Genomic DNA, 25,124 nt, shown 5'->3' on the forward strand with positions numbered 1-25,124 from the left:
GATCTGCAATTTATTAAAATAAATCCTACTCAATAAATATAATGTGGGATGTGCCTATTATATCTCAATCTACTGAAATACAATTGTACCATTGTCAATAATGCAACTAATATTCTGCATGACAAACTGAAAAATCGTTTGGGTTAAGAACATTAAACACTGTGCATAAAAATAAAACACAACACAGTGGACATGAGACAGGAATCCACAGGATAAGCCGCAGTGCTAATGAATTGAGTGTTACCTTCTAAAATCTGAAAGGTGGGGAAGTTAAGCAGTTCTAGATGTCAGTATTGCTTTCTACTCCATAGTAAGGGTTAGCAAAGAGATGCTCCCAAGATTTGCCTCACGCCCAACTGGCCATAATTTATTTACCATTTCTGAGTCACTGTAACAGGCCTGTCCGGCACTGTCCTTGGGCCTCAGCTCAGATCTAGGTTGGCTGGGGGAGAGAGGGGGCTCAATGGAGGGGTCATCATACTCCTCTTCCTCAGTCTCGCCCTCCCCTTCAGCGTTACAGCTTCTAGTCAAGAAATCAGAGCGGGTCCGCGCCATGCGGGCTCTCTTTTTGTGCACTGGTCTTGCAACCTGATTGACCGAACAACACACAAAAATCAAAACATGTAACAATGAGGACAGCATCCCAATGACGCACTGGATCACCATAAGCCTCGAGGAAAACTACACAAAACACATTAATAAAAAGACAGGTTATAGTAGTGAAGAATATAAATATTGCAAGAGGTCAAAGCCATTGCTAAATTTAACAAAAACATATTTAGATCTCTGCAGGAGTAAGAACATACAGCTGCAGCATTAACTTAAAGAAGTCAGAGATTTTCAAGCTGGATAGCATTTCTATGGAATTCATGATGGCTCCTTCCTACAATCATCACTCTGCAGTTTCTGTTGTAATGTTTAATGGGACAGAACTGTGCTTTGATACAATATCTCCCCACTCCTGTTGCCCCCACCCATACCCACAACAGTCAAAGACTGATAATCCCCAATAAACTATTTGGTAGTAACTGCAGGAAGGTGGTTGTCACCTAACCCAGTTTGCTTCATCAGGGTATAGGGCAAAAATAAAGAAACAAAATAAAAGATTGAATCTTTTTATGCTTCTTATGAAAATTCAAGTGTAAAGGTAGATTGAGTACAATAAATGTAAAGGTTGAATCGTGGTCTTGTTAGGTTCTGCAGTTGGACACTGTACAAGATTTAATTTAAATAAATCTCATTCACTAGACTTGTGCTCTCTTAACCAATGGATTCATCATACCCTGAACTTCATAATCTAACAAAGAGATTTAAATTGCTTACATCAGTTATTTTTGGCTGTGACATTTTCACCATCTTTTCTCTGAAAGCTTCATCTTCTTTGGAAAAAGTTGGATATTTTTCCAGATTCACATAATCTTTGTCAATACTGTAAAATAAAAGATGAACCTTATTTGTTACATATACATTAAAACAACAATACAGAGTGAAGTGTGTTGTTTGCAGCCACTTACTAACCCTAGTCCTTTGGGCTGTGGGAGGAAACTGTAACAATCAAAGAAAACATGTAGTCATGGGAAGAACATACAAACACTGGGAATATGATCCCAATCTTACAGCTGGTGCTCTAAAACAGAATGCTAACTGCTAAGCTACTGTGTGTCTTAATATTAATTTGTCATTGATATTAATGATAAATAATACCCAAATACACCAAGGACACAAACAATTGGGATCAATGGTCAAAGAAAAATACAATGACCATCACATGACTACATACTCAACAACTAGTGTCAATTTACATACATATAATACTATATACATGGTGGATTCCAGTTAATTGGGCCATTGGTTAAATGGGGCAGACGATTATTTGGCACAATTCTTAAAGGACAAGAACTAAATTGTTAAAATAGCCAGAATTCCCTTTGAATATTCGGGACACCACACAGCTTAATTGGGGCAGAAGACTGTTGCCAAACAGTTCCTAACTATCGTCAGTCACACACAGGCTGTCAGATTTTACACTGTGCGTACAACAATCAGTTTTTAAAATAGTGTCAGTTGTTTAGGTTTGTGTTCAAAAAGCAGCGATTTTTCTCACTGATAGTTGGCGAGAAATGAGCATTAAGTTGGAACTGCCTTCCTCACTGCTGCTTCAAGCATTCGGGCTTGGAGATGCCAGAAATGATCAGGCATTGAAATTGAAATGATTTCACTACTTCAATAAGTTAAGAAATACAAGGGAATTTGAAGATACTGACAATCATCTTGAGTGTTACAATGAAAATGAAAATTTGGAGAGTGCAATAGTCCAAAGCATTGTATGCTGGTTGTCCACTGTCTACACCAGGTGCCTGCACTGATTTTGTTCATTTACAATCAAAAGAACATGGCAGATAAATTCCTCTGTCGATATCTATTAGGAACTAATGCACGGTTTTATAGTATATAGAAATATTGATAGTGTTCTAAATTGTTTTGCATTTCATAGATAAATTGTTACTCCGTTAATCGTTACTAGTTTGTCATTTTTTAAACATATCTTTTAACTACTTTGATGAAATTTTGACTAATTGGGTCAGCCACTTAACTGGGCCAAAATGTACTGATCCCAGTGTGTCCCAATTAAACAGAATCCACTGTATATAACAGTTGCTTATACATTGCATTTTACAGGACTGCTTTTATATTTATAATTGTTTTTTATTCTGTTCTTTATGCTTATTGTGTTTTTCTTGCTGCATTAGAGTAACAATCATTTCCTTCTCCTTATGAATCCACAGAAACAGTGGACCCTGTTTAATTAGGACACACCGGGATTCATGTTCTAAAGAATGACAGCAAGCAATCTTAAATACAGCAATGAGGGAGTGTAGCACTATCAAAAGCTAATGTACTTCAGAATGAAAATTAAAATAAAACCAGGCTTTCTTCTGAACATAAAAGATCTCAGGAGTCTAACAAAGCAGTGGGATTTCTCTCCCATCCTGGCCAAAGCTTCATTAATTTCAGTAACACTAGGTGATCCAATCAGTGACCTCATTGACTGATGGTGCTGCACTACAACAAGTGACTACGTTTCAAAAGTACTTCATTAGTGGTAGGACACTTGTGTTCCGAAGCTGGGAAACAAGCTACACAAACCCATAACGTACAGTGGGACGAAGCTTTAGAATAGAAGGATATTTGTTTAGAACAGAGATGAGCAGGAAGTTCTTTAGCCAGAGGGTGGTGAATCTGTGGAATTCATTGCCACAGACAGAGCCTGAGTCATTGAGTATATTTAAAGTGGAGGTTGATAAGTTCTTCATTAGTCAGGGTGTCAAGGCTAAATTAGGGAGAAGGCAGGAGAATGGGGTTGAGTAGAATAATAAATCAGCCATGATGGAATGGCAGAGCAGACTCGATGAGCTGATTGGCTTAGTTCTGATGCTATGTCTCATGGTTTTATTAATAGAATATTATTCATTGCCTTGAACATTACTCAATACTTAATTCCATGTTAATAATTCCCTCATCAACTCTTCAGTAGAATAGAAAGAAATCCAAGAAAATAATTTGGAGCTATAAATGACAAAGCACGCTGTTATGCTTATCTCAGTAGTTGTTAGATTACACTCTTCTGTGTGTTACATGGTCATTAGACAACACTCTTGCAACACCCAATTAATGACTCACACTTTAAATTAAATACTACTTAAGTACAGCCACAAGCAGGTGAAACTGAGAGTCAGTAGCTCAGGAATTTTTTAAAAACTTTGAATATATGGATGAATAGAGCTTTCTAATAAAAAAAATCTGCAACCTGGGCATCAATGGCAAGTCCAGCAATTATTGTAGAATTTCCGGTTAAGATGGCGGCAGCACACTTGGTTGCAGTAGATTCTGGGTCCAAATGGTGTAAATGTGCATCCTGAACATTTGTCTTGTGATTGCAAGACCCTGATGGACATTGGTAATACAAAATATTGGGTCTGATTCATTGGTGAGACCAAAGACAGGGGAGCTGTGTGGCCTCGATTTTTGAATGGACTAGTGTCACCTGTTATAGCCACTAGCATGTGGGAGAGAAAAAGGCTCAGCAGGCACGCTGGTATCTGTACCAGTTTGGGGGCTGGCTCCTGCAGGGCAGCTCTCCCATTAGTGCTGCTCTCTAGTGTTCACTCCCAGGAAGACAAGCTGGATTGCCTTTGACAGCACAAGATGAGGAACTGCTGCATGCTTTCTCTTAAAGAAACGTGAGTTCAGGACAACATTCCATGCACCATTAATCTACAGGTCATGCCACTCAGGGACCTGTGTTAATACTAATTTTTGAGACTGTATATGCTATTCTAACTATGTGCTGTGACTGTATGTACTGTGCTTTACACCTTGGCCCAGAAGAACGCTGTTTTGTTTAACCATATTCATGTGCATGGTTGAATGACAATTAAACTTGAACTTGAAAATATTGCCCAGTCCCTAACTTCCCACAATGAAGTGAAGACTTAAAAAGATTAACCTTATTTGTCACACGTATATTAAAACATACTGTGAAATGTGTTGGTTTGTGTCAATGACCAACAGAGTCTGAGGATGTCCTGGGGGCAGCCCACATGCATTGCAATGCTTCCATGCCAATATAGCATACCCACAAATTACTAACCATAACCGATTATATTTTGGAATGTGGGAGGAAACTGAGGTACTCAAAGAAAACCCATTGGGAGAATATACAAATTTCTTACAGACAGTGGTGGGAATTGAACTATGATTTTCCAATTACTAGCACAGTAAAGTGTTGCACTAACTGCTGAGCTACTGTGCCATCAATTGGTAGCAAACCAATGCTGTTAGGTTTCAGCATTTAAACCGAATGATGAAGAACAATTAATATATTTCCAAATCAAGATGCATGCAACCTGGAGGAGAGTGAACATGGAGAGGATGTTTCGGATAGTGGGTGAGTCTAGGACCAGAGGGCACAACCTCAGAATAGAAGGATGTTCCTTTAGAAATGCAATAAAGAGGAATTTTTTATCATTAGGCATATTTAAAGCAGAGGTTGAAATGTTGATTTGTAAGGATGTCAAAGATTTCTGGGAGAAGGCAGCAGAATGGGGTTGAGAGAGATAATAGATCAGCCATTACAGAATGGTGGAGCTGACTCGATGAGCTGAATGGCCCTATGTCTTATGGAGAAACTGCAGGTGACAGTGTTATTGTGTCAGTTGGCCTTACCCTTTTTTAAGTTGGAATGTACAGGTTTGGCTGGTGCAGTGCAAACTGCTGTGTACTTTGCAGATGGAACACACTGCAACCACTATACACAGGATGTGGAGGGAATGTGGTGAATAAAGTCTAGCTAAGCTGCACTGCAGAGCCACATAATATGGAGGCTCTTCAGCCCACCAAATCCATCAATCATTTCCACTACTCCCATTTTTTTCTCAACACTGCCAGATTCGATCAGTTAGCCTTATAGATAGCAAACCCGTGGAAAGCAGCTGGACCAGATGGTGTCCCAGTTCTATCCTTAGATAAGCTGATAAGGGTATTTGCACACATTTTTAACTTCTCCCTGCTCCCATCAGGGAGAAAATACAAAGGCCTGAAATCATGTACCATCAGGCTCAAGGACAACTTCTATCTCAGTGTTAGAAGACTATTAAATGATTCTCTAGTATGTTAAGAGGGGTTCTTGACATCACAACCTACCTGATGACCTTGCACCCTATTTATACCTGCACTTTTTTAATTTGCATTGTTATTGTTTTATTTTGTTCTACCTCAATGCACTGTAATGAAATTATCTGTATGAACAGTATACAAGACAAGGTTTTCACTGTATCTCGGTACATGTGACAATAATAAACCAATTCCAATTATTTACATGTCAAGAATAATTAACCAACCAATGCATGCCTTTGGGATGTAATCACAGGAAGCTAAACACATTCAAGGCAATGGAAAGGATTCTATAATGCTCTGGACTTGTACCTCACATCTGGTGGGAAAAATTTTAATGGGTCAGGAAGCCTCTCATTACAGAGCAACACCTCTTAACTGCTCTCCTTGTCATGGTTTCATGTAGCTGATAAATGGTGGCATCTGGGATGCTGATGCAGGGATTATAAAGCCAACAAATGTCAAAAGTAAGTGGTGAGCCTCCCTTTATGGGAATTGCCAGGCACCATTGTGGCACAAATGCTACTTTCTTCTGAAGGGCAATCTGCACACAACCAATCTTCAAGACATCCGATCCTTCATAGTCAACCTACCCAAATTAGAACAGGTTTGTATTGCAACACTGCCAAATATTACTTATTTCAGCTAACAAGAAGCCATGTAGGGGAGAACTCTTAACAGACCATTTCAAAAGTACTATGATCTATTCTAAATTAAAAACCCAAAAAGGTTTATATGCTCTCAAAACACTGATTAGCAAGTGACTTAATGAATGTTGTAGATATTCAATGTCTTGCCTATTTATACTGCAAAAAGAGTGAACTCCATCAGCACATGTACCAACTTTAGATTATACTTCTATTAACAAACTTTGTGGCATATTTTCCTAATTCTCTAAGGAGACAGGGAATGAACTGCTAAACGAACTGGTTGAAGCAGGTACACCAACATTTGGAAAGATACATGGATAGGAAAGAGTTAAAGGAATATAAGTCAAACATGGCCAAATGGGACTTACTCAAATGGGCATCCTGAATCAGCATGGACAGCATGGGTCTGTTTCCACACTGTGTGACTCTGTGCCTGTAACTTTATTGGATGCCACTTTCAGTCAATTCTCTTGCAAGCTGTTCCTTCATTTCCATTTAAAATTTCCTCAGGGCTCTATTGAATTCTTCAGTTCTGCCACACTCTAGAACTACAGTTCTATGCCTCCAGTCACCTAATCTCCATCACAGTCCAGAATGCAATTTTGCACAGGTTCCACGTTGGTTCAGGAGACCAATGGTTGTATTGGTATTGTTTTTTTTTAAAAAATGTCCACGTAAATCAACAAGTACCCATTGATGCTAATCTTATCTATCAGTGCTTGGTTCAAAGCTTTGCACATCTCAGTGATTTAAGTGTTCATGTAGATAGTTTTCAAATATTGTGTGTTCACTAGCAGGTCACTAGTGTTCCCGATTCCCAACACCATCTGAGTAGGAAAAAAAAATCTTCCTTACATTTCCTTGAAATGTTCTACACATCTTACACTAAACCTATGCCTGCTAGCTTTAAATAATCTCTGCTGTGAGGAAGTTTCTTATTATCTACCCAATCTATGTCCTTCTCAGTTTTGCATATACAAACGAGGTACCCTTTAGCCTCTTTACTCCAAGAAATAGATCCCAGTCTAATCAGTCTTTCCTCTGAAATGTTCCCAGGCAACAATATCCCCTGCACTCACTCCAAAACAATGACGTCCTTCCTACAATGTAGTAACCACACAATGCTCCAGTTGTAGCCTAACCAATGCTTTGTAAAGTTGTACCACAATCTTCCAGCTCTTGTATTCTATGTTCTGCCTAATGAAGCCATGTATCCTTGAAGCTTTAGATTAGATTTAGATTATGAGGACACTCAGTCCTTGTTTATATGAACATCTATGTTCTGAGTAGTCCCTGCAACACTATAATGAGGTCAAATTTGAATATTTTAAACACAAAATGTCATCGACACAAATCATCACACAACTAGGGTCAGATAAACATAAGTAGTTAATTCTTTGTGGCATGAATGGATAAAATTGCTTTGTTAATTCTCTTTGTTTCTCAGAGAACCATTGTTTTGCTTCTCTGGGAAGTAATGTTACATAGGTCAGGGAAAACTGTGAATAAGGTTGCATATAGATCAGGTTGTCACAATAGACTTCCACCTTCACTTTTGTACATTTGTATATACAGTTCATTTTGATGAAAAAGTCTATGAACATAACCTACCAAAATAATTAGATGCTCTGACATGGATCAGTGGAAGCAAGTACAAACAAAATGTCAAGGGACAAAATATACTTTAGTTAATCATTGCTTGCATGTAAAATTTGTTTACAAAGCCCAATTATTGTCTGTAGGTTCTGCCTGCACCCTTTACCTCAGTGAAGAACACAATGCTCATTGCACTGCTTTCTACATTAAAGCATTTTTGCCAGATTCACGAAGTTTTCTAAATCTACACTCAGTAGCCACTTTATTAGGTTACAAGTACACCTGCTCATAAATGCAAATATCTAATTAGCCAATCATTGACAGCAGCACATTCATAAGAGCATGCAATACCAAGAAGTTCAATTGTTATTCACAGCCAATATACGAAAGGGGAAAGAATGTGATCTAACACAAGGAAATCTGTAGATGCTGGAAATTCAAGCAACACATACAAAATGCTGGTGGAACACAGCAGGCCAGGCAGCATCTAAGGAGAAGCACTGTTGATGTTTCAGGCTGAGACACTTCGTCAGGACTAACTGAAAGGAGGGATAGTAAGAGATTTGAAAGTAGGAGGGGGAGGGGAAAATGCAAAATGATAGGAGAAGACCAGAGGGGGTGGGGTGAAGCTGAGAGCCGGAAAGGTGATTGGTGAAAGTGATACAGCGCTGGAGAAGGGAAAGGATCATGGGACAGGAAGCCTAGGGAGAAAGAAAGGGGGAGGGGAGCACCAGAGAGAGATGGAGAACAGGCAGAGTGTTGGGCAGAAAGCGAGAAAAAAAAGTGGAGGGGGGAAAACTAAATATACCAGGGATGGGGTAAGAAGGGGAGGTGGGGCATTAACAGAAGTTAGAGAAGTCAATGTTCATGCCATCAGGTTGGAGGCTACCCAGCTGGTATATAAGGTGTTGCTCCTCCAACCTGAGTGTAGCTTCATCTTGACAGTAGAGAAGGCCATGGATAGACATATCAGAATGGGAATGGGACGTGGAATTAAAATATGTGGCCACTGGGAGATCCTGCTTTCTCTGGCGAACAGAGCATCGGTGTTCAGCAAAACGGTCTCCCAGTCTGCGTCGGGTCTCACCAATATATAAAAAGCTACACTGGGAGCACCGGACGCAGTATACCACACCAGCTGACTCACAGGTTAAGTGTCACCTCACCTGGAAGGACTGTCTGGGGCCCTGAATGGTGGTGAGGGAGGAAGTGTAAGGGCAGGTGTAGCACTTGTTCCGCTTACAAGGATAAGTGCCAAGAGGGAGATCGTTGGGAAGGGATGGGGGGGGTTGAACAAGTGGACAAGGAAGTTGTGTAGGGAGCAATCCCTGCGGAAAGCAGAAGGGGGGGGGGGAGGGAAAGATGCACTTGGCAGTGGGATCCCGCTGGAGGTGGCAGAAGTTACGGAGAATTATACATTGGACCCAGAGGCTGGTGGGGTGGTAGGTGAGGACAAGGGGAACCCTATCCCAAGTGTGGTGGCGGGCGGATGGGGTGAGGGCAGATGTGCGGGAAGTGGGAGAGATGCGTTTGAAAGCAGAGTTGATGGTGGAAGAAGGAAAGCCCCTTTGTTTAAAAAAGGAAGACATCTCCTTTGACCTGGAATGAAAAGCCTCATCCTGAGAGCAGATGCAGCGGAGACGGAGGAATTGTGAGAAGGGGATATCATTTTTGCAAGAGACAGGGTGGGAAGAGGAATAGTCCAGGTAGTTGTGAGAGTCTGTAGGCTTACAGTAGATATCAGTAGATAAGCCATCTCCAGAGACGGTCTTCTCCTATTATTTCGTATTTTCCCCTCCCCCTCCTACTTTCAAATCTCTAACTATCTTTCCTTTCGGTTAGTCCTGATGAAGGGTCTCATCCCGAAACGTCGACAGTGCTTCTCCCTATAGATGCTGCCTGGCCTGCTGCGTCCCCACCAACATTTAGACCATGGAATGATTATTGGTGCCAGTTGGGATAGCTTGAGTACCTCAGAAACTGTTGATCTCCTGGGATTCTCATGAACTCTAGAGTTTACAGAGAATGGTGTGATAAACAAAAAAACATGCAGTGAGCAGTTCTGTGGTTGAAAACACCTTGTTAGTAAGAGAGATCAGAGGAGAACGGCCAGACTGGTTTGAGCTGAAAGGAAGGAGACAGTAACCCAAATAACAACACTTTACAACAGTGGTGTGCAGAACAGCATCTCTGAATGCACGTATCAGACCTTGGAGTGGATGGGTTGCAGCAGAAGACCACAAACATACACTCAGTGGCTACTTTATTATGTATAGGAGGTACCAAATAAAGTCGCCACACTGAGTGTATACACTTCAACAAAGCAAAATTAACTGTCACCTGGACTTAACCTCTAATAGGTGTGACTAATAAAATCTTCCTTAGTTGACATGTTAAGTAGTCAAAGCAAACATTTGTGTCCTTTGTTCACTTGTTACTTCAGCCATCTAGTATCCTACCTTTCCTGTGAAAAAAAAACTCAGCGAACTCCCCAGGTCATAACTCCTGGAACAGACAAGCAAATGACTTGAGCTTTGAACAGTGACCGATGAGCAAAAGCAAATTAAAGGAAGGCAGGGACAAGTGTGGCAGCCATCATCTGAATGAACAGAGTCACAGTGGTGATCTTGAGGCATTAGCTCTTCCAGGTTTTAGCAAGGAGAGGCTTGAGTGAGAGAAGGCAAAAATGGAAAGCTCTAGGTAAAGTTGTTTTTTTTTCCTTCAACACATACAAAATGCTGGTGGAACACAGCAGACCAGGCAGCATCTATAGGAAGAAGTACAGTCGATGTTTCAGGTCAAGACCCTTCATCAGGACTGACTTTGGGAGAAGCCAGCAAGTGGTAGTAAAGAGTCGTGAGAGTGTGGGATGAGCTGCCCACAAGTGGTGCTTGTGAGCTTGATTTCAATATTTAAGAGAAGTTTGGATAGGTATATGGATAGTAGAGATATGGAGAGCTATGGTCCCAGTGAAGGTCAATGAGCGTAGACAGTTTAAATGGTTTCGACATGGACTAGATGGGCCGAAGGGCCTGTTTCTGCGCTGCACTTCTCTATGATTCTTTTCACAGTTGGAATGCTCCATCATCACTCTCTGGCCTGGTGCACAACAAGGGTTGGTGCTGGGTCCTTTGTTGTTTGTCATCTATATCAATGATCTGGATGATAATATGGTTAACTGGATCAGCAAATTGCAGATGACACCAAGATTGGGGGTGTAGTGGACAGTCAGGGAGACTATCATGGCCTGCAGAGGGATCTGCATCAGCAGGAAAAATGGGCTGAAGAATGGCAGATGAAATTTAATGCAGACAAGTGGGAGGTTTTGCATCTTGGTTGCCCCAACCAGGGTAGGTCTTACACAGTTAATGGTAGGGCACAGAGGAACAAAGGTAGAAAAATGGAATCTGGGAATATAGGTGCATAATTTGTTGAAAGTGGCATCACATGTAGATAGGATTGTAAAAAAATCTTTTGACCCACTGGGCCTTCATAAATCAATGTATTGAGTACAGGAGATGGGACGTTATGTTGAAGTTGTATACGACATCGATGAGGCCTAATTTGGAGTATTTTGTGCAGTTTTTGTCACTTACCTACAGGAAAGATGTAAATAGATTGAAAGAGTGCAGAGAAAACTTACAAGGATATTGCTGGGTCTGGAGGTAAGATTGAATAGGTTAGGACTGTATGCTTTAGAACATATTAGATTAAGAGGAGATTTGATAGAGGTATGCAAAATATGAAGGGTATGCTTAGGATAAATCCACGGAAGTTGGGTGAGACCAGAACCAAAGGTCATGGGTCAAGGTGAAAGGCACGATACTTAAGGGGAACACGAGGGGAAACTTCTTCACTCAGAGGGTCATGAGAGTGTGGAATAGCTGCCAGCACAAGTGGTACACGTGAGCTTGATTTCAATGTTTAAGAGAAGTTTGAATAGGTACGTAGATAGTAGAGATATGGAGGGCTATGGTCCCAGCGTAGGTCAATGGGCATAGACAATTTAAATGGTTTTGGCATGGACTAGATGGGTCAAAGGGCCTGTTTTTTGCTGTACTTCTTTATGACCCTTTCCACAGCTGGAACGTTCCATCATCACTCTCCGGCCAAGGTTTGTCTTACAACCAAGCATTCACTGGTCATTCTTCTGGTGTTATATATTAATACACAGCCACGCAATGGACTTAACCCAGGCCTCTAAAGCTTATTTGTATTCCTGAATCATCAAGAAAAGAAACTTACTTGCTCAGGGTATTCTTATCTTTTGGCAAAAAGAAGAGGGCACTGGTCCTGTCCTTGGTTGAGTCTTCCTTTGTGCCTGCGCTCCCTTTTTGAGGTGCAGCCTTTCGGAGACGACCTACATTAGGAAGGGTTTCACGGGACTCCAAGCTCAGCTTCGGAGTCCAGCCAACTGGCTTATTAATTTCTTGTTGGCCACATGGCTGTAGTTCTTTTGTTTCATAGAACATGCTCACTGGTCTGGTTCTTCCTGTGGGTAGACCTGAGATAGTGTCTGTATCAAAAGATTCTGCAGTGTTCAGTAACTTAGCCTCAGTACTTGTTGTTGAAGGATTTTCTGAACTTGAATCCCATTTTCTATCCGAGTGCATGACAAGATAAGACTGGGGCCTGTCTGCCTGCTTGCTTGGAGATTTGAAATGAACGTGAGGAGAATCATTCTGTCTGCCCTGCTCTATCTTCTGCAGAGCTTCCCCTCTATGTTTCTCAAACATATCCTTCTCCTGCTTCTCAAAAACCTTGCGCTGTTTCTCAAGGATTTCCGTCTGCTGTCTTATCTGTTCCATCATCTCCTTCTCATCCTGCTGCTGTTTTTGCTTTTGCCTCTCAGCTTGCTGTACATTCAACCATTCAAGCTTTTCTAAAACTTTAGTATGTGAGAAGGAATCCATGCTTGCGTCATCCATTACAGCAAGCTCGGCAGAGTTTGGCAAAGCTTTGTCAGCTCCTTCTCTGCTTGGTTTGGGTTCAGTGGCATTGTCTTCTATCTTACAGTCATCAATGCCGACAGCAGCGTTGTCATTTGGCACCAGGTGACTGGGTGCGCTGTTGTGATCTGGCAACAAGCATGAATCCAGCTTGGGACCAGAATACAGATTCTCTGCTGGTCTCACACTGGGAGGTCGATCTTCAGAACTTGATATTTGAAATTCAAATTCTCCACTGGCTACTTCAGGAGACACGGAAACATGACTATAACAATTAGTGTTATTAGGAGGACTGGAAGATAGGTTATTTCCATTGAGTTGCGGACCAGTGGACAAATCATGACCATTGACTTTTGGACTGGTTGAAAGATTATCCTGAGCAGTGTGTAGGCTGGATTCAGACATTAGGTCATCACAAACAGATAAATAGAGGTGTCTCTTCTGGCCATCATCACCAATGGGTACTTCAAAACTACCTCTTGAGCTCTCACTGTCTGGTGTTCCCTGAGGAGACAAGGAGTTCACACTATCAGAAATCAGCTCATTAGACCAGCGCCCTTCCTCTGAGGGAGAGACACCTCCTGATCTCACCTTCAGCAATTCAAGACTGAACCTGGCCTGCTCCAATTCTCTCATTCTCCGACTGTGCCGTTTGGCACGCACCACTTTCTGCTTCTCAGGGTCTCCAGACAATGATTTTGGTCTCTCCCTCACCGTAACATCCTGGAGCAAATTTGTAACATTGGCAAAGTTGAAAGTTCCACCCTGCATGTCTAGAGATATATCGTTACAGTCAGCAGGTACATCCTGAATGTCAGTCTCTTTTGAAGCAGAGCTCTCATTTAGTTCTAATTTGGCTTCATCAGATACAGCGAGCTGAGAAAACCTTTCCCCCAAGTTTTCATCCAGTCCCATTTTTTGCTCACAATCCAAGTGTTTTCTCTTCTCTTTGAACTTTTGTCTTCTCAATGCCTGCAATCTGAAACAAATGGCAAGAATTCAGTTTTGACCGTTAAAGGGGTTGAAATCTACCAACTTGATTTGTTTTTTATTAATTAAAAAGTCAAGTGAATGCCCTCAGTGATTAATGGATAGTTATACTTGATGGCTCCAATTTGACTGAAAACTGAATAAACTAATATATAATTCTTTGAAGAAATAACAGGCAGGGTAGACAAAGGAGAGTCAGTGGCAACACACACAAGATGCTGGTGGAACACAGCAGGCCAGGCAGCATCTATAGGAGAAGTACTGTCGACGTAACGGGCCGAAACCCTTCGTCAGGACTAACTGAAAAGAAAGATACTAAGATATTTGGAACTAGTGGGGGGAGGGGGAAATGCGAAATGATAGCAGAAGACCAGAGAGGGTGGGATGAAGCTAAGAGCTGGAGAAGTGATTGGCTAAAGGGATACAGAGCTGGAGAAGTGATTGGCTAAAGGGATACAGAGCTGGAGAAAGGAAAGGATCATTGGACGGGAGGCCTCGGGCGAAAGGGGGGTGGGGGGGGGAAGCGCCAGAGGGAGATGGAGAACAGGCAAACAACTAAATATGTCAGGGATGGGGTAAGAAGGGGAGGAGGGAACGGAAGTTAGAGAAGTCAATATTCATGCCATCAGGTTGGAGGCTACCCAGCTGGTATATAAGGTGTTGTTCCTCCAACCTGAGTGTGGCTTCATCTTGACAGTAGAGGAGGCCACGGATAGACATATCAGAATGGAAATGGGACGTGGAAATGGAAATGAGTGGCCACTGGGAGATCCTGCTTTCTCTGGTTGACCGAGCGTAGGTGTTCAGCAAAGCGGTCTCCCAGTCTGCGTCAGGTCTCACCAATATATAAAAAGCTACACTGGGAGCACCGGACGCAGTATACCACACCAGCTGACTCACAGGTTAAGTGTCACCTCACCTGGAAGGACTGTCTGGGGCCCTGAATGGTGGTGAGGGAGGAAGTGTAAGGGCAGGTGTAGCAATTGTTCCGCTTACAAGGATAAGTGCCAAGAGGGAGATCGTTGGGAAGGGATTGGGGGGGGGGGGGGAACAAGTGGACAAGGAAGTCGTGTAAGGAGCAATCCCTGCGGAAAGCAGAAAGGGGGGGGGAGGGGAGGGAAAGATGCACTTGGTAGTGGGATCCCGCTGGAGGTGGCAGAAGTTACGGAGAATTTATACGTTGTACCCGGAGGCTGGTGGGGTGATAGGTGAGGACAAGGGGAACCCTATCCCGAGTGGGGTGGAGGGCGGATGGGGTGAGGGCAGATGTGCGGGAAATGGGAGAGATGCATTTGAGAGCAGAGTTGATGGTGGACGAAGGGAAGCCCCTTTGTTTAAAAAAGGAAGACATCTCCTTCGTCCTGGAATGAAAAGCCTCATTCTGAGAGCAGATGCGGCAGAGATGGAGGAATTGCGAGAAGGGGATAGCATTTTTGCAAGAGACAGGGTGGGAAGAGGAATAGTCCAGGTAGCTGTGAGAGTCTGTAGGCTCTTAGTAGATATCATTAGATAAGCCATCTCCAGAGATGGAGACAGAAAGATCAAGAAAGGGGAGGGAAGTGTCAGAAATGGACCAGGTAAATTTGAGGGTAGGGTGAGAATTGGAGGCAAAGTTAATGAAGTCAACGAGCTCAGCATGCGTGCAGGAGGCAGCGCCAATGCAGTCGTCGATGTAGCAAAGGAAAAGAGGGGGACGGAAACCCGTATAGGTTTGGAACATGGACTGTTTCACAAAGCCAACAAAAAGGCAGGCATAACTGGGACTCATGTGGATGCCCATGGCTACACCCTTGGTTTGGACGAAGTGGGAGGAGCCAAAGGAGAAATTATTGAGAGTAAGAACTAATTCCGCTAGACGGAGGACAGTGGTTGTAGAGGGGAATTGGTTAGGTCTGGAATCCAAAAAGAAGCGAAGAGCTTTGAGACCGTCTGGGTGGTGGATGGAGGTATATAGGGACTGGATGTCCATGGTGAAAATAAGGCAGTGGGGGCCAGGGAACTTAAAATCATTGAAAAAAATTCAAAGCGTGAAAAGTGTCATGAACATAGGTGGGAAGGGATTGAACCAGGGGGGATAAAACAGTGTCAAGGTATGCAGAAGTGAGTTCGGTGGGGCAGGAGCAAGCTGAGACAATGGGTCTACCTGGACAGGCAGGTTTGTGGATCTTGGGTAGGAGGTAGAAACAGGAAGTGCGGGGTGTGGGAACTATGAGGTTAGTCGCAGTGGATGAGAGATCCCCAGAGCTGATAAGGTTGGTGATGGTATAGGAGACAATGGCCTGGTGCTCCTTAGTGGGGTCATGATCAAGGGGTAAGTAAGAGGAGGTATCAGAGAGCTGTTGCCGTGCCCTGGCCTGGTAGAGGTCAGTACGCCAGACAACAACAGCTCCCCCCTTATCCGCGGGTTTTATAGTGAGGTTGGGATTGGTGCTAGCAGCAGAGCGTTCGGAAGGATAGTCAGTGGAGTTGCTTATTTGGATTTTCAGAAGGTCTCCAGCAAGGTGCCACACATGAGGCAGCTTAACAAGGTAAGAGCCCATGGATAGAAGACTGGCTGACTGACAGGAGGCAGAATGGGAATAAAGGGGTCTTTTCTGGTAAGCTGCTGGTGACTAGTGCTCTTCCACAGGGGTCGGTTTTGCAACCCCTTTTTAACGTGGTACGTCAATGATCTGGATGACAGAATTGATGGGTTTGTGGCCAAGATTGCAGATGATACAAAGATAGTTGGAGGGGTAGGTAGCGTTGAGTCTGCAGAAGGAGAATGGGCAAAGAGGTGGAAGATGAAATACAATGTAAGGAAATGTATGGTCATCCACTTTGGTAGTAGGAATGAAAACACAGATTCTTTTCTATACGGGGAGAAAATACAGAATCAGAGATGCAAAAGATTCCACGCAGGATTACATAAACATTAACTTGCAGATTAAGTCAGTAGCAAGCAAGGCAAATGTAATATTAGTATTCATTTTGAGAGGGCTGGAATAGAAAAGCAAAGATATAATGCTTCAAGGAATTTGTCAGACCACATTTTCAGTTTTGTGAGCAGCTTTGGGCCCAAAATCTAAGAAAGAATGTCCAGGCATTGAACAGAAACAGAGGATATTTACAAGAATGAAAGGGTTAACATAAGAGGAGCACATGATGGCTCTGGGCCTTGCTGGAGCTTAGAAGAGTTTGGTGGATCTCATTGAAACCTATGGAATATTGAAACTCCTAGACAGAGTGGACATAGCGAGGTTTTTAAAAATTTAATAGTGAGAGAGTCTAGGACCAGAGGGCACAGCCTCAAAATACAAGGATATCCCTTTAGAAGAGGAGGAATTCCTTTAGCCAGAGTGGTAAATCTGTGGAATTCATTGCCACAGACCGTTGTGGAGGCCAAGTCATTGGATATATTTAAAGCGGATAATGATAGGTTCTTGTTTTGTAAGGGTGTGAAAGGTTCTGGGGAGAAGGCAGGAATACAAGGATTGAGAGGGAAAATAAATCAGCCTTGATCAAATAGTGGAGCAGACCTAATGGGCCAAATGGCCTAATTCTGCTCCTATGTGTTACTCTCTTATATTTCTAACCTGAATGCAAATTACAAGGGGTAGCTGTGAGACTATCGGTGGCGAATATGCTATATACATATCTGCAAATGGTCATGAATTAGTTCAAATTTGGGCATACAAGAGTCAAAAACAAATCTTGTACAATTACCTGCGCCGCACAACAAATCCTCTGTTTGCTGCTTGAATCTTAATGATGCTATCCCTGAAAGCTCTGTATGTTTGCATTTCCTTGTACCTTCTCCAATATGTTTGAATGCAGAGTGCTGCGAGCTTGTACCTGCAATAACCTCGCCAGCACCTCTGTATAATAATAGCCGCATCATGCATTTGCAAGTACATCTTTCTCTGGCTGTAGCTTTTCCACATGGCCTGAATACTGGTTGCTGCTGCATCTAAGACACTGGAGTCTGTGCAAATGAGATTCTGCCTCATTTTGTAACTTTGCCAATAATTCTGCAAAGGAAAGTTGAAAAGAGGAAAAACAGAGAAAATTTGGAATACATCACTTCTGCTTGTGTTGCCATAAAAATCAACAAGTATTGTTAAAAAGGCATTTTTCCAAAAAGAACATCTAACCTAATTTTGTAACCAAATAGTTTAAAAAAAGCATAATTAGTCGAGGAGAATGTACATGTTGGGAAGGGGGAATTAACAGCTGGTTTCAGCCACCTCTGTGTTCAATAAACACAAGAGATTCTGCAGAATCTGGAAATCCAGAGTAACGCACACAAAATACTGGAGGTCAACAGGTCAGGCAGCATCTAGGGAAGGAAATAAAAAGTCAACAGGAACAGCCTGAAACATTGACTATTTACAGGTGCCACTATTTACGCCACTTCGCTTTCACAAAAGACCTACATTAGTAACCTGTTTTCACATTAAAAAGAGGATTTTCACCTTTACAAAATTTTTTCCCATATAAATAAATGGTTCTTTGCTTTACACCATTTTGGCTTAAGAAAGGTTTCATAGGAACGCTCTACCTTTGTAAAGTGGGGGGGGGGGGGGAACACCTGTATTCCTCTCCCCAGATGCTGACCTGCTGAGTTCCTCCAGCATTTAAAAAGAAAATTATTTTTGTTGAGATACATCGCAGAATAGGCCCTATGAGGTGCACCATCCAACAATTCCCCAATTAAATCCTAGCCTAATCACAGGACAATTTACAATGACCAATTAACCTACCAACTGGTACATCTTTGAACTGTGGGAGGAAACCGGAGCACCTGAAGGGAACACATGCGATCACGAGAGAACGTACAATCTCCTTACAGGCAGCATCAGGAATTTTGTGTGTGTTAGTTCTGCGATCAAGTTCAATTTACAAAAATTCTGAAAGAAAACTGGTTTGGGTTGTCTTAGTCCAATTCCTAATGTATGAGAACCAAAACAAGTCTGCAAAGAATTGACAGTTAAACAAACAAGATAAAGTTATTTTTAAAAGTCACCAGACTCAGGAGATTCAAACAAAATTGACCAGTTGTATAATCAAAGTTTATGGCACAGGCTGTTTGCACCAAACAGGCAATACTTTGGACAATAAATGGATGCAGCAGAGTGTTACTGATTGTTGCTTGCCATCAAATCTGCTTCTTTCCAAGTTTAGTGTTAAACTAGAGTACAGGGTTTTATTATAGCAGCTTTCAGTTCAGTTCAAACCTGTATCACAACTGCTGCTTGTTTCATCTGGAGAAACTGTCGCCTTTCCAGCACAGTGCGAAACCAACTCTGAAGCAAAACGATCCTCCTTAGGACCTCCTTGTGCAACACGTTTTGCAGCCTTTGACGCTCACTCTCCTTCATAAATATCTATGGAGGAACATGCACAACAGCATTACAGAGTTAAGGAAGTATTAACAAGTAAAGATGCAGATGCATCCCCTGAAACAGCATCTCTAATGAAGCAAATCATTCTAGTGTATTACCATAAAGACCATAAGACATAGGAGCAGAATTAGGCCACTTATCCCATTGAGTCTACTCCATCATTCCATCATCGCTGATTTATTATCCCTGTCAACCCTACTGATTTGCCTCTTCTCATAATTATCTTTAAAGAATCATTTGATTCTGGCATGGTTCCAGAGGAATGTAAAATTGCAAATGGCACTCCACTCTTCAAGAAGGGAGAGGCAGAAGAAAGGAAATTATAAGCAGTTAGTCTGACCTCATTGGTGGGGAAGACGTTGGAAATGATTGTCAAGGATGCATTTTAGGGTACTTGGAGGTACATGATAAAATAGGCCATAGTCAGCGTGGCTTCCTTAAGGGAAAATCTTGCCTGACAAACCTATTAGAATTCTTTGAAGAATAACAAGCAGGATAGACAAAGGATAATCAGTTGATGTTATGTACTTGGACTTTCAGAAGGCCTTTGACAAGGTGCCACACAAGGCTGCTTAACAAGTTAAGAGCCCATGGTATTTCAGGAAAAATAGGAGCATTGGCTGATTGGCAGGAGGCAAAGCGTGGGATTAAAGGGAGCTTTTCTGATGGGCTGCCAGTGACTAGTGGTGTTGCACACAGGTCTGTGCTGGGACCACTTCTTTTTATGTTATATGATAATGATTTGGATAAGAGAATTGATAACTTTGTGGGCAAGTGTGTGGATGACATGGAGTTAGGTGGAGGGGCAGGCAGTTTTAAGGAAGAAGAGGCTACAGAAGAGATTAGGAGAATGGGCAAAAATGTGGCAGATGGAATACAGTGTCTGGAAGTGTAAATAGACTAGTTGTACAATCACTTTGGTAGAAGAATTAAAGACGTAGACTGTTTTCTAAGTGGTGAGAAAATTTAAAAAAGCTAAGGTGCAAAGGGACTTGGGAGTCCTTGAGCAGGATTCCCTAAAGATTAATTGGCAGGTTGTGTCAGTGGTGAAGAAGACATATGCAATGTTAACATTAATTTTGAGAGGATCAGAATATAAAAGCAAGGATATTATGTTGGCTTTATAAAGCACCAGTGAGGCCTCACTTGGAGTATTGTGAGCAGTTTTGGGCCCCTTATCTAAGAAAGGATATGCTGACATTGAAGAGGGTTGAAAAAAGGTGCACAGAAATGATTCTGGGACTGAAAGGGTTGTCATATGAGGAGCATTTGATGGGTCTAAGCTTTTATCACTGGGATTCAGAAGAATGAGGGGTGTCCTCATGAAATGTTGAAAGACCTTGGCAGAATAGATGTGGAGAGGATGCGTCCAATACAGAGGACACAGCCACAGCCTCAAAAGGCATCCTTTTAGAATAGAGATGAGGAGGAATTTCTTGAGCCAGAGAGTAGTGAATCTGCAGAATCCACAAGTGGCTATGGAGGCCAAGTCATTGGGTATATTTAAGGCACAGCTTGCCAGCACATTTTTTCTTAAATAAGGAGCCTAAAACTGCTCACAATAATTCAAGTGCTGTCTGACCAATATTGTATAAAACCGCAGCATTATATCCTTGCTTTTGTACGCCAGCCCTCTCACAAGGAATGCTAACATTGCATTTGCCTTCCTGACCAAGGACTCAACCTGGAAGTTAACCCTTAGGGAATCCTGCAGGAGGATTCCTAAGTCCCTTTGTATCTCTGATCTTTGATTCTCCTCCCCCCCCCCCCCCCACCTAAATTTAGGAACTACCTGTAATACCTGAAAATACCTGTAAGACTACTCTTTATTCCCTCTGCCAAAGTTCAATACACTTCTTGGCGTGATATTCCACCTGCCATTTTTTTGTCCATTCTCCTAGACTGTTCAAGTCCTTCTGCAGTCTCCCTGTTTCTTCAACACTACCAGCCTCTCCTCCTAACTTCACAATGTCTGCAAAGCTTTTAATTCCTTCAATGATACATAACATACATAAGTAGTCTCAATACAGATTCCTGCTAAACACCACTTCTTAATGGCAGCCAAGCAGAATAAGCCACATTTATTCTAATTCTCTGCCTCCTGCCAATAAGCAAATGCTTTATCCATGCTAGTATCTTCCCTGTAATACCATGGGCTCTTTATCTTGTTAACCAGCTTCATGCACAGCATCTTGTCACAGGCCTTCTGAAAATCCAAATAAATAAAATTCATTGATTCACCTTTATCTATCTTGCCTGTTATTTCCTCAAAGAATTCCAACAGGTTTGTCAGGCAAGATTTCCCCTTAAGGAAACCATGCTGACTTTGGCTTATTTTGTCATCTGCCTTCGAAAACCCCAAAACCTCTTAATAATAGACTCCAACATTTTTCCAACCATTGAAGATTGGTGAACTGGCCAATAACTTCCTTTCTTCTGCCTCCCTCCCTTCTTAAACAGTGAGGTGCAATCTGCAATCTTCCAGTCCTCCAGAACCTAGTGATTCTTGAAAGATCATTACTAATGCCTACATTATCTCTTCAGCTACATCTTACAAATCCCTGGGGTGTAGCCCATCTGGTCCAGGTGATTTATCTACCTTCAGACCTTTCAGCTTCTCAAGCACCTTCTCTTTAGTAATAGTGACTCCACTCACTTTTTCCCTGACACACTTGCATTTCTGGAATTCTGCTAGTGCCTTCTAGTGAAGACTTAAGTTCATCGGCCATTTTGTTGCTTCCTTCCCATTACGGACTCTCCAGCATCATAGCATCATTTCCCAGTAGTCCAATATTAACTCTCATCTCTCGTTTACTCATTATATATCTGAAAAAACTTTTTAGTAACCTCTTTTATGTTACTGGTTAGCTTACTTTAATATGTCATCTTTTCTATGTTTTTTTAGTTGTGTTCTGTTTTTTTATAAAAGCTTCCCAATCTCTACTTCCCACTAATTTTTGATGTATTATATGCCCTTTCTTTTGCTTTTATGCTGTCTTTGACTTCCCTTGTTCCCTGTGGTGGCCTCATCTCCCTTTAGGATATTACTTCATCTTTGGGATTCCTCTATCCTGTATTTTCCAAATTGCTGGTGTCCCTTTCCAATCAACTTTGGAAGTAGCACGGTGATGGGGGCAGCAATAGTATTTGAACATAGAGTTGGAAAAATTAAATAAATTAAATTAAGCATTAAAGCAGCACTGGTGACTGAAGTTTAGCCCTTGAACCTGGTGTCCAAGTATTGGCATATGTATGAAGATGGATAATGGAAGGGGAGAGGTTGAAAATTTCATGCTGGACCCATCTAACTTTCTCATGACTCATGCCAGCAAGTGCAAATGGATATTGTACCGTGTCCAGTCCAATTCAGTAGAATTGCCATTTTATATAATAAAACTTACCATTGTCTCACCGACTTGATAACTGTTACTGTTGAGGCTCACATTTCTCACAAAGTGCTGAATACTACATTTGGAAGAGGTGGTACCTTGCGGCAAGAGCACACGGAAATGGTCCACAAATTCCTGAAATATTTCAAAGCATATCTCACATCAGCTCTACTCAACGCATCAACTAATTATCATATTTTAAATGATACACTACTGCTGGAAGGCATTACCCAGCCACAACTGGGAGTACGAGCAACTCCTCCGCAGTAATGTGTTACACACATGCTGAAATCACCATTAGGATCCAACCAGGCCCTGCTGAATGAAGCAGTCTCAGCAAAAGGCATCAATTAATGGGTAATGAAGCCAGAGACAAAGGACAGAAAATATCACTTGGACCCTCCTAATCATTAGCGTGAAATCCTGCTGGAAGCATACTTATGAATGTTAATGTCATGGATTTATATTCTGAAGACCAGGAATGGAAAAATAACAACACCTATGAACTGTGGACTGCAGGGAAAGTAAAATCTGAAGACCTTCATTCCAAAGAAACAAAGTGGTTGAATGGGCCAATCAGATAGGGCATGGATTTGAAGGTAGTCTTCTCTGTGAAGAGCACCAGTTACTTAAACTTGAAAATCTTAACGCTAACAAAATCTCAACTTAGTTCTACAACTTCCTAACTTAGCAGATACAAGGTGTCACTTGTTCATCATTTTTAAAAAAATTGAATTAACCAATTCAAATGACATGCAAACTGGCCAAATTCTATCCCGCCAGAGCATTTGGCTCAGTGATATGCAAATGCTTCAGTCGCTGAAATTCTGTTCAAATTGTAATCAACTGATCTGTAACATTTATGTTGTACTTTTTCAATTGCTACAATTCATGAATCTGTTTCAAAGAACTGAGTAGTGCATAAACACACCAATACATAGAGGCACTTACCTGGAAGGTATACTTAATACCATAGCCAGATTGTCGTATTCTGACTGTTTCCAGCATGCCTGTATACCGCAGTTGCCTCAGGACTAGATGATCATTGAAACGCAATGGAAGCTACGAAGTTGACAGAAGTAGATGTTACAGACAGCAGCTGGCAGCAGTGTTCTCACCTTACCAAAGAAACACATCATAGCGCCCTGATCCCATTTTTATTTAAGTTCTGATTATACTTCTTGCATTTAGAAACTTACATATAACATAGAACCATACAGCACATTACAGGCCTTTCGGCCCACAATGTTGTGCCGACCCTCAAACCCTGCCTCCCATATAACCCCCACCTTAAATTCCTCCCATACTAACTGATAGGATTACTAACAAAGATAAGGAAGCTCCATCACAATGTCTCTTAGACAACTCACACTTGAGCCCCATTAGTTCCTCATTCCATTTCCTTTCCACTCCCAAGTACAACAATGTCCTATCACCAGCCAAGCATTTGGAATTCCATGCTCCAATTATTCTGATTGTTTTTTTGTGCAAACAATCCCAAGCAAAATCATAAATGGCATTCTTTGAGACCTTGATGTTGCTGCATAATCTCTCCTAAATTCAAGAGATTCTGCAGTTGCTGGAAATCCACAGCCACACACACAAAATGCTGGATGAAATCAAGCTGGCCAGGCAATATCGATGAAGATGAGCAAGGAATCAAAGTTTTAGGGCAAGGTCCTTCATCAGGATAATTTCTCCTATCTGGTCACATCATTTTCGCCCAAACTCTTTCCACCATTCTAATTTACAGTGGGTTTCAATTGCTTATTTACCCTTTAATGCAATATTTTCTGTTGCTGATCAATCACATTACCTCAAAGATCTAGAACATAATAACAGAATTGAGACCACATGCCCCATCTGCCATTTCATCATGGCTGATCCATTTCCCTCTCAGCTCCAATCTCCTGCCTTCTCCCTATAACCCTTCGTGCGCTGACTAATCAAGAACTTATCAATCTCTGCCTTAAATATACCCAATGACTTAGCTTCCACTGCCACCTGTGGGACTCCCAAGTCTCACTCCACCTTAGATTTTTGAATATTCTTGCCATTTAGAAAATAGTCTTTGCTTTTATTTCTTTGACCAAAGTGAATGACAAACATTTCCAGACACTGTATTCCATCTGCCACATCTTTGACCATTCTCCTGATCTGTCAAAGTCCTTCTGTAGCCTCCCTGCTTCCTCATCACTACCTGACCCTTCACCCATCTTCATATCGTATGGAAACTAGATCACAAGGCCATCAACTTTTGTCATCAAAATTAGTGACATATAATGTTAAAGAAAAAAAATCGGTCACAACACAGAACTGGTCACTGACAACCAACCAGAAAAGGCTCCCTTTATTTCCACTCCCTGCCGCCTGCCAATCAGCTAATGCTCTATCCATGCTCGTATCTTTCCTGTAATACCATGGGTTTCTCAGTTAGTTAAGCAGCCTCATGTGCTGCACCTTGTTAAAGGCCTTTTGAAGATCCATGTACAC

At 41.9% G+C, this 25,124-nt stretch overlaps 1 protein-coding gene across 6 annotated transcripts in view; it reads right to left on the reverse strand.

Moving 5' to 3' along the window:
• The window catches only part of myo9aa (myosin IXAa), a 339,254-nt gene that overhangs the window by 59,031 nt on the left and 255,099 nt on the right, over positions 1-25,124 (reverse strand). For 4 of the 6 annotated variants that reach the window (XM_059945895.1, XM_059945894.1, XM_059945893.1 and 1 more), the window contains 7 exons: positions 23,583-23,693; positions 22,644-22,766; positions 19,075-19,224; positions 17,564-17,868; positions 12,165-13,847; positions 1,324-1,429; positions 376-588 (listed from right to left, as the gene is read on the reverse strand). In XM_059945895.1, the coding sequence (XP_059801878.1) occupies positions 376-588; positions 1,324-1,429; positions 12,165-13,847; positions 17,564-17,868; positions 19,075-19,224; positions 22,644-22,766; positions 23,583-23,693 (2,691 nt within the window). The remainder of the gene's footprint in view (positions 1-375; positions 589-1,323; positions 1,430-12,164; positions 13,848-17,563; positions 17,869-19,074; positions 19,225-22,643; positions 22,767-23,582; positions 23,694-25,124) is intronic. The other 2 variants (XM_059945896.1, XM_059945899.1) reach the window with 2 other exon arrangements.

Source organism: Hypanus sabinus, chromosome 21 (genome assembly GCF_030144855.1).
Source record: "Hypanus sabinus isolate sHypSab1 chromosome 21, sHypSab1.hap1, whole genome shotgun sequence".
Taxonomy (NCBI): Eukaryota; Metazoa; Chordata; class Chondrichthyes; order Myliobatiformes; family Dasyatidae; genus Hypanus; species Hypanus sabinus.